The 14,258-nt window shown below is 38.1% G+C and overlaps 1 protein-coding gene across 1 annotated transcript in view; it reads right to left on the bottom strand.

The window, feature by feature from the left end:
- LOC106467326 overlaps positions 1-14,258 on the bottom strand; it is an 87,948-nt gene that overhangs the window by 50,008 nt on the left and 23,682 nt on the right. Inside the window, exon 4 of the mRNA XM_013927671.2 lies at positions 307-487. Coding sequence (XP_013783125.1) covers positions 307-487 — 181 coding nt within the window. The remainder of the gene's footprint in view (positions 1-306; positions 488-14,258) is intronic.

Below are 14,258 nucleotides of genomic sequence, written 5' to 3' on the forward strand. Positions count from 1 at the left end.
ATAAATAAAGAATACACATGAAAAATAAGAAATATAGTACTTGCCTGGGCCTTCTTTTTGTTAGTTGTTGTCAACAATCAATGAAACTTAACCCTACTTTTTATACTAATGGCACTGCTGCACTAAATAATTTTTTTATTGAATTAAATACGGACCTAAGGATACAAAATAATAACATGTAAAAAGCAAATAAATTTCCTTTAACTACCATAATTTTCTGGCTTTCTAACTATGCAATAAGAGCAGCTATCTCTTTTAAACCAGTACTGACAATTTTATAGTTCATTGCACGATATTTTTACTTACCAGATGTACTTCCCTCAGAACCAGTTTGTTCCAAACTTTGAAATTCCTTTTCTTTCTTCACATTTGTAACACGGTACTTTGAACCATCCAGATCATTATCATCATTATCACTGAACTTTGAAATAATCTCATCTTGTGGTAGATCACCATGCTGCTCTGTTTTCACACTAACAAGTTTGTTCTAGAATCAAGTGACACATTCAAAATGTCAATGAAAACAACTAGTACCATTACTGAAGTAGGCAAACACATATAAGGTATTCAAATGTACCTACATATAAATCATGAAGTTATCAAGCTAATATTTCAAAAGCTGGGAATTTGTATCTAAGAAGTGTTTCCAATAAGACAAACAATCAATTGACAAAACAATCAATATCAGTAATGTTAATAAGAACAAAACTACTTGCTGTGTTTCAAAATATGTGTTACACAGCAATGTATGACATTAGTAATTATAAATAATGAATAAGGATTACATTTGTGTGATTGAAAAGATTTAAATGATACAAGCAGTCATTTTAAAATTTACACACTACAATACATTTTAATTCATAACACATTGTTATTCACTTACGCAGGTATTAGTCATTACTGTTTTTATATAATTCCATCAATAACACATCTACTACCTCATTTTATATTGCATAATATATTTGAAGGAATCCATATTGTTAAATAAGTAATTTCAGTATAAAAATAAATAACATTATATTGTTGTTAGCTATATTTTCAATGTTTTAATTTAGATGTTATCAAGAGGGTGCATGAGGTTAAAATCTCATAAATTTGACTAAGACCTAGATATGAGGACATTTAGTTATAAATACTCGTAAACAGTTCATTCAGGGCTAGTAATGGAAAAGTACATGATAAGAAATGTTAACATTTTCTTAAATCAAAAATGTATTTCCAATAATGTTTACCTCCTCTCACAATACAGCTATTACACGACTGCCAGGGAAACCACACTACATCCACAACAGGTATACTCTTCACCCAGAACTTAATTCATGTACTGTGGGTAGAATTTTACATGATTTATCATCACTGTTGGCCAGGCTCCAACCAGACTGCTGAGGTTCCATTAATCGGAGTTGGAATTATAGGGCCACATGGTCCCTACATCCAATGTTGGTGGCTAGAGCAATTAGACTGCAATATATAGATTCTAACCTGTAGCCATAGAGTGATGCGATCCTAGTCATCAGAATCATGAGAAGGTAAGCAACATCGAAATGGAAAAACCTCCTCTTCAACCATAAGAACTCCGAAAAGCAACACCCCAGGCTCAGAATGACAGGATATTGTATGCTATACTCAAACTGAGGAAACGGAACTCATCCTGTCTGGAATTATGAACACCCATCTTCACTACCCAATCACATTACAAAGTGAATTCTTCCTATCTCCGGAATTATGGGGAGGGCATGGAACAAACTGTGCTCAACCAAGGACCCAGGATGGGATCACTCAGCCTTCCGAATTATGAGGAGACAATGGACTCTCTTCCATGAACAATATACTGAATTAATACTGATCAAAAAGAAGGGCCACACTGAACCCAACCAAATAGCTGAGCATCAAATTTGAACCAGTATTATGAGTAGGCTCCCATATAGGCTAGTGCCCCTCCTACCAAAATCTGGGAAAAAAACATTCAGGGACCCAGGTAGGAGGGCCCCCAACTTCACCCTCTTCTCCAAGAGTGGAGAAAATTAACTCTTAACACTGGAGGAAAATCCTCTGTCCACAACCCCAGTGACTGGAAAGTGGGTGTAGTAAGGACTCCCTAGCTCCACTAGTAGAATCTGGGGAAAAATGCACATTGGGGAGTCCTGAGGAATAATGCAATAGGTAAACCATGTTCCCTAAACCTTTAAAAGCAAACCAACCCTGATTTATTTAATCCAATGATTGGTTGGGATGGGCAGGATCCCCTTATGCTTTACTCATGATAGTCCATGAGTAGCGGTCCAGCATAATACAGTAATACCACCCAGTCAGCCTGAAGGTGGTCTTATGGAACACCTCATTTTCACAGAGCCTGTTGCAACATAGATAATGTATATTGAATTAGTAGTTGCTAGTGTGGGATCCTGTGAAAATGATGCAAGAGACATTGAAAGGTAAAGAGACAAGTGTAGCAGTGAAAATACCCATCCCTCTGTATAATCTAGTGTAAGTAGTTGAGATAGTTACAGGGGGTAGTTGAAAACCCTCAGATGAATATACTGCCAGATCATGCAAATAATGCAAGATAAAAGTATTGGGGGAGGTTCACATATCAGCCCACACAATGTCCTCCAGCGGGCAATTCAATTGGGCCATTAAGGGCATAGAAATGTGATGAATCTGATTAGACATGACTCACAGATATCTCCTCACCTTCAAAAAAAGAGTGCAAAATAAACGATATGAATCAACTAAATGATCCAAATGAATACAAAGTCATTACATAACATCTCTAAAGGCATCAGAGCTGGCAATAAAACCTTCAAGATTTGCACTGGACATAACAAATGATCCAAATCTGATTGGTCATTGAATTGAGAAATAGTGATTAAATGAATCAGTGGTTGCCAGTATCTTAAGGAAGAAAAACCAGTCTGAGGATGTAGGTATAATGAAAAAGCATCTTGTGCACAATCAGTGCAAACCATTCTGACCGGCAATGTCTGTAGGTCAGCAGCAATGAAAAAGAAATCTTCAGGAAAAGGTGATACATAGCATACGAGGCTAAGGTCTCAAATGGGTGTTGAGAAAAGGCATGTAATGCCCCACCTTAATATAACAGTTAGGTAACTGGAATGGCCATTTGAGACAAAGGACCCAAAACAACTTGAGGAAGCCAAAAAGTACTGGGGACTCATAGAATTTTTGTCTATAGTATCAATGGTAGTCAATAAGGCTGTCTTATACAGGGCAATTGTGGACGATGCAATACCCTTGCCAAAGAGCTATGTTTAAAATTGAGATATGTTAGGCACTTCTAATCAAAGTGGGTTCAACCTCCTCTTAATACACCATTGCCAATATGTGTACCATTTCCATTGATAAATGTTCATCATGGCACTAAGCAAAGACTGAGACAGATACATGGCAACCTTAGAAAGTAAACCCTGACACCATGTAAAGGACTGCATAACCTACATGCCTGAAGCTTGAGCTTCTGGATAGCTGGGTGTATGATGTCAGATCGTGGCTGCCTCCACAGAGATGGCTAAAGAGGAAGTGGAAGAGGTGGGCACTACTGAAAGTGCCGCAGAAGCAGCAACCAAGGTGTAACTGCCTCTCTGGTGCTATAAAAAGGCTTGACAATGGGTTGGAATGAATCACAGCTAGTAACTTGGGTAACATACAAATTGGAGGGAAGCCCTAGAGTCATAATCCTGTCCTGATCGAATGCATCCACTGCCAAAGTCCAAGGGTGAGGTACTGGAGATCAAATTGTCAGTAGTTGGGTGTGCCAATGAGTGGCCAACCCACCAATCATCATTATCAAAAAAGAGCCAAAACAACAGAAAAACCTCACGATGCAACATCTATTCTGTTGGGATAATCTGCTTGGGTTGAGACAATTGATCTGCTACTGAAGTCATCACCCATGGAACATGGCAAGCTAGTTGGGTGATATGATAGGAATGGTCCTGATAAAGAGATCCAAGGTTCAAGAAACAAAGAGCCCTGGACTACGGGCCCCCCTTGACGGGAATTGCAAGACCCCACCAAGGAATTGTTGGAATGAAGCCTGATGATTTTTGATTTTCCCCTTAATAAGCCCAGATCATGATATATCACCTTTTGAAGAGCAAGAAGGTCTCAAATATTGTGTAGGGAAGCAAAGTCATCCGTGTGTAGACCTTGCTATTCCTGACTGTTGAGATATGCACCCCATCCCTGAAGTGAGGCATTCATGAAGAGATGGAAGTACAAGGTAGTGGCAGAGGAACCTATATCTTAATATTATCCTGATCAAATAACCCCTCAAGACTGAAGAGAATGATCCTGAATAAGGAAACTGGAGAATCCAGGGAATCTATGTTTATGATGTAAATTAAATGACAAATCCTGACTGAAGGACCTGTAGTACCCAGTGATCTGTGGTTAAGGTTTACCACACATCCAAAAATTCTTGGAGCTGAGCCTCACAGACCCTGAATGCATACAATACGTACTGATGCCACTGGCAGCATTCCTACCAAGCAGCAGAACCCATGGATATGGACAAAATCTATTCTGGGTAACAATGTACTGAGGGGCTGATGTCGGGAGTCAGGACCCTTGAATAGGGATGGAACTGTGACACCCTGTCGGAGCTGATGAAAGTCAAGACTTCAACAACACCAGAGATGAATATAGAAGCTGACAATCAAACCAATGTGCATGCTAACAATGGTTCCAATTTGTCATCAATGGAGATAGTGAGATAGAAGCCATGATGCTGGGAGTCAGGACCCTTGAATAGGGATGGAACTGTGACACCCTGTCGGGGCCGATGAAAGTCAAGACTTCAACAACACCAGAGATGAATATAGAAGCTGACAATCAAACCAATGTGCATCAATGGAGATAGTGAGATAGAAGCCATGAAGGAATAATTAGATGAATTAAGTCATAAAGTAGGATATGACTACCAATTGCCAAAGATTAACTGCACTTTGGATGCTCTATCTGGATCAAAATTGTTTTCAACATTGTATTTTAAAAGCTGATATTGATGAATGAAGCTAATATAGAAAAAATAGCCTTTACTTCAGAAAATGGATTGTAGCAATTTGTTGGTTATTATTTGAATTATGTAATAATACTCCTGCTACATTCCAAAGATTAATGGAAAATGCTTTAATAAAGTTTTCTAAAATAAAGTTTAAATCCACTAAAATGAAACAATAGCAAATTCATATGTATACTAGATTTGACACTTTCATATGTCCTCTTCAGTCCATTGTTGGATACTGCCCAACCAAACAGTCCAACTAGATGCCATTTGCTAACCTTTACTGATGACACCATGATAATGAGAGTACCATGGGCATCAATACGCTGAAAGTTCCACCAAGAAAAAAAAACTGAAGAAAGTTATCTACTTATGCTCTAATAAAGTCTTATCTGCTCTATTCTGTACTATGCTCCACCGATGATCAGTATAACTGTTATGCAGATAAATAGGATTGAAAAGATGCAGAGCCCTAGTCATGAATAAAGTTTTTACATTTCACAACACTCATCAGCACAACATTTATAACAAAAATTCTTCTCTAGGACCTTGCAGTGTAAAAACCATGCATCCCTCATTTAGTCACTACCTTTTCCTTGTGCACAGTAACCACACATATACTAACCAAGCAAAGGTTTGAGTAATGAAAATACCAATGAGATAATTTATTACCATTTGATCTCAGACAACCTCTGTGTGTTATAAACAAGTGAAACCACTGTGATGTATAGACAGCAGCCTAGGCAGAAAACACTGACTGAGCAGAGGGTGAAGCTGAAATACTCTGTCAGCATCTACTTAAAGACAATGGTGGACAGTCACTGAAAAATATAGATATAGACCACAAACAGTTAAAAAGGTGGTTGGGTACTCATTATTTCATGGAATAACATCATTCTATAAAATGCTGGTGGAGCATTCAAGTTTTCTTCAAGCAGCACAAGGATAGTGCTGGAAGTCATAAAGCAAGCTCTCTTCTAGATTTTTGAGAGCAATGAATCACAAATACACAGCACCACCACAATAATATATGTGATTGAATCACAAAAAATTTAGAATTCAGAATAGTTAGATAAATAACACACAAAACAAATCTGCATCATAAGATCTTCACACGGAGGTGCAAGGTCATGAATTGTTAAAGCTACATCCATAAGCTAAGAAGCCCTTATATCTGATTTGACATAACTCTACTGACTAGGCATACAGTCCTTCATATTTGAAAATAGCAGGTGAGTGATTTTAATCATTCAATGAAAAAAAATTTTTTTCAGGTCCATGTATAATGTAGTGAATAAAACAAATAGTAAACTCCAAAAAAATATTCATTCATTTAACTATTTTCAAAAATCTGTGTATACGTGTTATCTTCGTAAAAGTTTCACAGTATTTAGTAGTTCTTCAAACAGTCTTAAAATGCACCCTTGATTATCAACATTTGATAAAAATGGGCCAAAGTGAATTTATTTTTCTTTCATAAGCGAATAAAAATATTGGCAGATAATCAATGATGATGGATGAGGATGCATACTCCACCACCAAAGGCAGCACATTGATAAAATTTAGGGAGAGACTGCATACTTGCCCTATTTAATATAAGCTAAGAAATTATTATGCCTCTTTTTAGTATAGTACCTGAGCTTGAAAAATTGTCCTATGAAACAGCTGGACATGAAATTAACCAAAGTATGTCCACTATCATTTTGAGCATTGGAAAAAGTGGCCAAAATCAGGTGTGAAATTAGAATAAAGCTATTAATGACACAAAAACTTTGTCAAGGAAGACCTTGGACTAAATAATTAAATGACGAGTAAAGCCAACACATTATTTAAATCCATTCAATTCGGCCACTATTTATAGTAATTTACAAATATCGATACAATTTCAACACGATTTTACACAGCCTAATGCTTATGTTGAACACATGCATAATTTATGATAATTCATCATCTGCTGGTACAATATCAACATATCAGAGATACTGTATTGATTTGTAAAAATATTTACCTTTATAACCAACTCATTCTTTTTTTTGTCTCATAGCTGATGGTACCCGGCAATTCCCACTTTAAAAAGGTGGACAATCATACTCTTGTACCAGTCACCATTTCTAAACATACTTACCTCTTATAGCTATTTCTCGATCTTCATCTTTGCCATCTAAACAACGTGTTTGTTCGCTCCAGTCTTTATACCCCACTCGAATGCCCTCGGCAATATCTAATTTGCAAAACTTTACACCGGCCCTCACACGCCCTCTATGTAGGTACTGTATATAAGCACTGTATGTCGACAATATAATCACTTTTTTGAGACTTATCCCATCTTGGTCACTAACACCGACTCTTAGTGGGGAGGAAGGAAGGGAGTGTCAGCAAAGGTATGTTTGGAAATACATTTTCAGATTAGGAAACTTCCAAAACATACATACCTCCACTGACACTTATAGCTAGAATCCCACATTGAAAAGGCAGAGGGGCCAGTGAGAGCATAGTTCATACAGAAAGCATCTGTATAGAACAAAGGTGTACCATGAGAAGTGATACCCAAGCAGGGAAAACCACACTACATCAAGAACAGGCATGCTCTACACCCAGAACTACAGAAAAGTGAAAAGGGTGGAACAGTACGAAAGCAAGTATGATGGGCCAGCCCCAACCATGCACCTGAGGTTCCACGACTCTGGGCTAGACTTAAGGGGTCATGGTACCCAGATGCCCCATTGGACTGCAAATATATATATATATATATATCTTTGTGATAGGATCTCCACCAAGAGCCACGGAATGATGTGTTTTGAACACATTTACGAAAGAAAGAAAGCAATACCAAAGTGGACAGTCCTTATCATCCTGAAGTCCAAAAGGCAACATCCCAGGCTTGGATTGACGGAATCATATATGCCATACTCCACCCAAGGTCCAAAACTCATCTGGTCTGGATTTAAAAAAAGTCATTTTCACTCCCCAACCAAGTGGACAAGAAGAATTCCACTTACCCATTGAATTTGTATTGTGAGATAATACTACCATCCAGAATTGCATCTAGATGACCTTAAGGGACCCTTCATCTTGACAGCCTGTTGCTAACATGAACTGATTTAAAGGTTGCTAGTGTGGAATGGAAAGAAAATACAAGCACACCTGACTGAGCAACACTCGCCACTGAGTGAGATCCAAAGGAAATAAAGAGGGACCCTAGAATAAAAAAAGAAAAACTGTTAATCAGATAAGAAAGTTACACATCTTCTTGTTAAAATCTAGTGGAGGTAGTGAACACTGCCATGGAGGGGGCAGGAAGAAATCCCACAGAAGAGGAAACTGCTAGATCATGAAGGTAATGAGATAGGAAAGTGTTGGGAGAAGTCCACATACCGGTCTGCAAAATATCCCCCAGAGAACAGTTCAGACGAGCAGACAATGACATTGATAAATGCCAAATCTGGTGAAAAGTGATGTGGAGTATATTTCGATCTACAACAGATAACTCCAAACAGGCTACAGGAATCAACTTCTGAAGCCTCCTGGTTAATGTAATAGATGATAAATCCAGGGACACTGCAGGACCACTAAATAAAAAGCCAGTGCATAGGGCCTCTGAACAGTTCCTTGCAAGCCACAGAACATTTAAGTGCTCTGACTAGACATAAAAGATGAGAAAGGCCTAGGAAAAGAATAGGAAAAAATAATTATTCCCTTGCAGCGAGAGTGTTCAATAGGAAGTATCTGTCTGGATAGAGCAAAAAATAGGTGGAATGATAGAGAGTCTGCTGAACAGGGATGAAAATAAATCAGAACAGCTGCATCCGAATACAAACAACCATAGAAATATACCTCGAGGGAAAGGTGATACAAAGAACAGGAGACCATAGGTTTGAAGGGATATAGTGATAACACATGAAAAAACAACTCTAAAGTCCCAATTAGGCAATTGAAACAGTTGTTTGGGATGAAGAATATGAAAGGATCATAAAACGAGATAATACAGAAGTCAAAAACCTTTGTATACATCAAAAATCAAAAGGGAGCAGTGAAGAATGCTGTATATAATGGACGGTAGAAGCTGAACCTTTCAAAAATCCATGTCAAAAACTTGAAACTATGGAGACTGTTGGATGAAGTGGGTTGAAGGCTCACCAAAGACACCACTGACAATATGTAGTCCATTTCCATTAATAGATTGCCACAGTGGGTTTATGGAGGATATATTCAAATAAATGGAAACTGTAGAATTTAAACCCCTATGGTCAGGCTAAGGACTGCATAACTTCCATGCATGAAGCTGGAGTCCTTAAATGTCCAGATGTTGAATGTTGAACTGAGGTTGTCTGAACAAGGATGAATGAAGAGGAAGTGGTAAACATTCCTGGAGCAACTGAAGAAGAGGAAACCATGTCTTAGCAGGCCAAAAAGGTGCTGACATGAGAACCCAACATGGAATGAAATGAATCATAGACAAAAGTCTGGGTAAGAGAAGATTAGGAGGAAAGGCATACAAATGGAATCCTGTCAGTCTTGACTGAAAGCATCTATTGCCAGAGCTTGTGGATGTGGAATTAGAGATTAGAACTGTAGGCTAGCATTCCAATGGGTTGCAAAGATGTCTATCATTGGAGAGCTGAATTGAGAACAAATCGATTGAAAGACCACCTGATGGAACATCCATGCTGGTGGAAGAATCTGATGGGGTCAAGAAAGGTGATCTGCTATCAAAATCATAACCCCTGGCACATGACAGGCCAAAAGATGGATGTCATTGGAATGAGCTGAAAAAGACGATCCAAAGCCCAAAAACCAAGATCTCAAGAATGAGAACTTCCCTGACGAGAAAGATATGAAACCACTGTGGAGTAGTCAAAATGAATCATGGTCATTTTATCATGCAAGAGAGGAAGACCTGGAATCATTGCAAGAAGTTCGAGAATTTTGATATGCAAGATAGATTCGTACCCTAGAATGCCTACCCTAGAAGAAAGGCACATCATCTGTGAAGAGAAGCATCATTGAAGAGATGGATTTCCACGCAAGGAGGTGATATCCAGACCCTGATATTCATGTTATTTCTGTCTAGCCACTACTTAAGATCTGAAAATTGAGCAGAGAGACTATGTGATCCAAAGGATCGGTATACATGAGCCACTGGCTGCAAAATGACCACTGAAAGGATCTCATATGGGCCTGATCCAATGGTATAAGGGATTCTAAGGAAGCCCAAATCCCCAAGGCAGACAGAACCATCAATGCAGTGGGAGATGGTGACATAAGCAATTGCCTGACAATCCCTTCCCTAGCCTGAAGCCTGAGGGGAGAAGGTTGAGCTAGACTCAAAGTGTATTTAAAAAAACCCAAGATGGACCATGTATAGAGTCCATCCTTCTGGCTTCTGAAAGGAGAATCTGTGGATGTAGTGTGGCAACGTGACAGGTTGGTGCCAAAAGAAGTCGATCTTCCAAATAGCGATATGTGCACAGACCCAGAAAATGAAGATGCTGCTCAAAGGCCCGTACTACTCAGCAGAAAACATATGGTGCTGAAGCAAGTTCAAACGGGAGAGCTTGGAATTGCTACATTTAGTCCTCATGCAAAAAATTTAGAAATCAATGAGAAGACTCTGCTATGGAGATGTGAAGGTAGGCATCTGTAACATCAAACTTGGTCATCCAAAGATCTGGTGTGAAGTGCCACTGAAGTTGAAGAAAAGATTCCATGGTGAAACGAGGAGGCTGTAGGAAGATATTGAGTCAAGACACATTGATGATAAGATGCCAACCTCTACTGTTTTTTGTCACCAGAAAAAGACAAGAACAGAATCCTGGATGAATGGGATCGACCTTCTGAATGGGTAGACACCGAAGCTACTGGTGTCATCCCGACCTTCCTAAAATCCTCGAGAATACAGACGGAACTGATTTTGTACATCAATAGGACGAGGTGTCAAAGGTGGGGGGCTGCGAGATGCAAATGATTGATCCTCCAAAATTACCCATTGGAGTGGGAGAGAGACGAGCAGCCAAAGACGATAAAGAAAACTGCAAATGTGGCATATAAAATTGGGCTTCGAAAGTTTCAGGGACTCCAGCAACTTAGTAAGGCCGAAAAAGGGACGCTTCCTGGAAATCATGAAGAGTAGTATCACAATACAGTAGTAAGAGTTAAATAAATCCACAAAAAATAAGATCTGGTAAGAAGATTAACAGGTTCTAACCTCAAATGCCATAGATCCAACAACAAATCCAACTATCGAGTGTCCAAATATAGTACAGCCAGACAATGATAAGCCAGGGCAACTTGTTCTGATAAATGAGGGTAGCAAAGCAGAGCAATACTCTCTCATAATTGCATTGCACACATCCCAGCATACATGGCAATATCAGGGGAAGAAAAACGACCTAAGTAATCCCCCCCCCCCGAGATCTATCTTACTCAAAAGCAAGGGGGTAAATCCACAAAGCTTCACATATTCGCATAGCTAACTGCAGAAAAGAGGCAGAAGGGGCTGATCAGATGAGCCCTTAGTAGAGGCAGCTCTAAATTCTCCCCAGTATATTCAGGTTCATGATGAAAAGCCAACTCTGAACCCCCAGGCTGCATGAAGGACTCAAACTCATCCCGATTCAGGTCATGGACAGACTCCATCAAGAGTGGACCATCCCACCCCTGACTGCCAACTACCACCAGACAACAAAGGAGGAATGGATGAGGTCTGATTAACCCCCCATGCCAGAAACAGTTATACATGAATTCATACCCACATTTTTTTTTTAACTGCAAAAGAAAACCATCGAAATATTATCAACGGGAAAAAAAAACACCAGACTACAGTCAAAATACGTCGAAAGAAAATGTTAACCACAAAACATAACTCCTAGCACTAGCACTTTGTCAAAAAAAAGTGATTATATTGTCGACATACAGTGCTTATACACAGTACCTGCATGGAGGGCGTGTGAGGGCCGGTGTAAAGTTTCACAAATTACATATTGCTGAGGGCAGTCGAGTGGGGTATAAAGACTGAAGCAAGCAAACACAATGTTTAGATGGCAAAGATGAAAATAGAGAAATAGCTATAAGTGTCAACGGAGGTGTGCATGTTTTGGAAGGGAGCGTTTCCAAAAATGGAAAGAGGTGAACAGGGTGCCACTGTGTTTGATTTATTACATGAGCAATATCTTAGCAAAATAATTTTTTCAGGTTTCATATATATAGTTACATAACTAAAAAATCATAAATTACTATATCAATACCATAGAATTCCATTACAATTTATCAAGCTTTAGTAACTAAGCTGTATTTCAGTCTAAACAAAATATGAAATTTTGAAAAGACTAAAGACACAACCTACCTCCTTGAAATCTTGGTTCGAAAGAAAGAAATGATGGCAAGCCGGGTAAAATGGCTGAGAAAGTCACTAGGGGGACATTCTGAGCTTCTGATCGGTTATTCATGTCATATATAAAAGTAAGTGTATATAAAGAAGCTTTTCCAAAAATGAAAAATGGTGGGTGGGGTGCCACTGTGTTTGATTTATTACATGAGCAATATCTTAGCAAACTGAAAAGATAAGAGGCTCTTATTTTACATTCTAGCTTGTCAATATCAGTAATTTGAGTTCCCAATTCGTACAAAACTATAGACTTTGAACCAGTGCTACATTCAACATACCATGTGGCACACAAAATCTGTTTACCTGTATTTTTTTAATATTTACTTTTAAATTAAGAAATTGATTAAGGTATAATACTAAAATTTGAATTATAATCTACAGTTTGATACCAAAATTATTGACATAAATTCATGAAACAGTAGTTCAATAAAATTTTGAATGGGAGTCAACAAACGCAATGACATGGCCTTTCACCCGTGACCTGTCTGGAAAGTGGAACTTTAAAAAATCATTCAATAAGTGATTTGAACATAAATATTTTATAGCTGAAGAAACACTGTTAATGCATTAATTTTACATTTTTTTAATCCACAAAAAAAGAACATTTTTGTCTTTTGGGAATTGTTGAGGGCTTGAAAATACTACTCATAAGGTTGGAAGGTACAAAAGAATTATATAAACAATGACTGAAATCTTTGGAATTAAGATCTTGATCGATTTGGTATAACTACTTCCTTACTGATTAAAGATCATAAAACAGATTTTCTGGCATGAAGTGTGGTAAGTGTTAGTGAAACAGGTATATGGCAATAAACCGAAATCACTGTGGAAACAGATGTTGAAATAGAAACAAATTTATTGTATCTAGAAATGTTTTGAGAAAATGCTCTTCATCAGGCTTAAGATTTCAGCCCTTGGCTTGTGCAGATGAGGAACTGTTTGAAGAAAGAACAACAAAAGTGACAGAGAAGATGTGAATGATAAACTTAAAGAGGTTATAGGTGATTCCTTGATAAGGGACATGGATATGATAGTCTGTATGGTAAGTACGGAGAAAAGAATTAGATTATGCTACCCAGGGGCACAGGTGGAAGACATAACTGACAGAGAAAGATATATAATAAAGGAAGCTAGCAGAGATGCAGTTTTTGTTATGCATGTAGGGACTAATGATGTAGGGAAAGGTAGGTCAGAGAAGCTAATTAACAAGTACAAGAGGTTGATAAAGGCATTTAAAGAAAAATACCATAGCTTAATTTTGTCAGAGATACTGCCCAGAATTAACTGTAGGGGGGAGGTTATAAATAGGTCACTACTAGGGCTAAATGCTAGGCTTAGGCTAATATGTAAGGATGAGCAGATTGGCTGGTTGGATTTGTGGGATCAGTTCAATGGGAGAAAGGAGCTTTTTGGAATTGATGGATTACATTTAAATAGAGGTAGGGGCTGACTTGTTTCCAGGGGCTATTAACTCAGCTGTAAAGGAAGTTTTAAACTAGGACTAGACAGTGGTGAGGGTCTGGAAAAACTAAATGCAAAAAGAATAAGAGATAGAGAAATAGAGACAGAGTATAGAAAATGAGTATAGAAGTAGCTATAAGGATAGGCTTAATTGTTACTATTGTAATACTAGAAGTATAAGAAATAAAATGGTAGAAATAGAGGATTTTGATATAACAGGAATAACTGAAACATGGTTAAATGTAGACAATTTTGGTGAGAGAAATTTCTTTGAAATACAGGGCTATAGGTTATTTAACAGGGATAGAGTACTAAAGAGATGGGAAGGAGTGGCTTTATTTGTAAAATGTGAGTTACATCCTGTTGAAGTTGAAGATATTAAAGATA

This window comes from Limulus polyphemus, unplaced genomic scaffold, assembly GCF_000517525.1.
Source record: "Limulus polyphemus unplaced genomic scaffold, Limulus_polyphemus-2.1.2 Scaffold2569, whole genome shotgun sequence".
In the NCBI taxonomy this organism is placed as follows: Eukaryota; Metazoa; Arthropoda; class Merostomata; order Xiphosura; family Limulidae; genus Limulus; species Limulus polyphemus.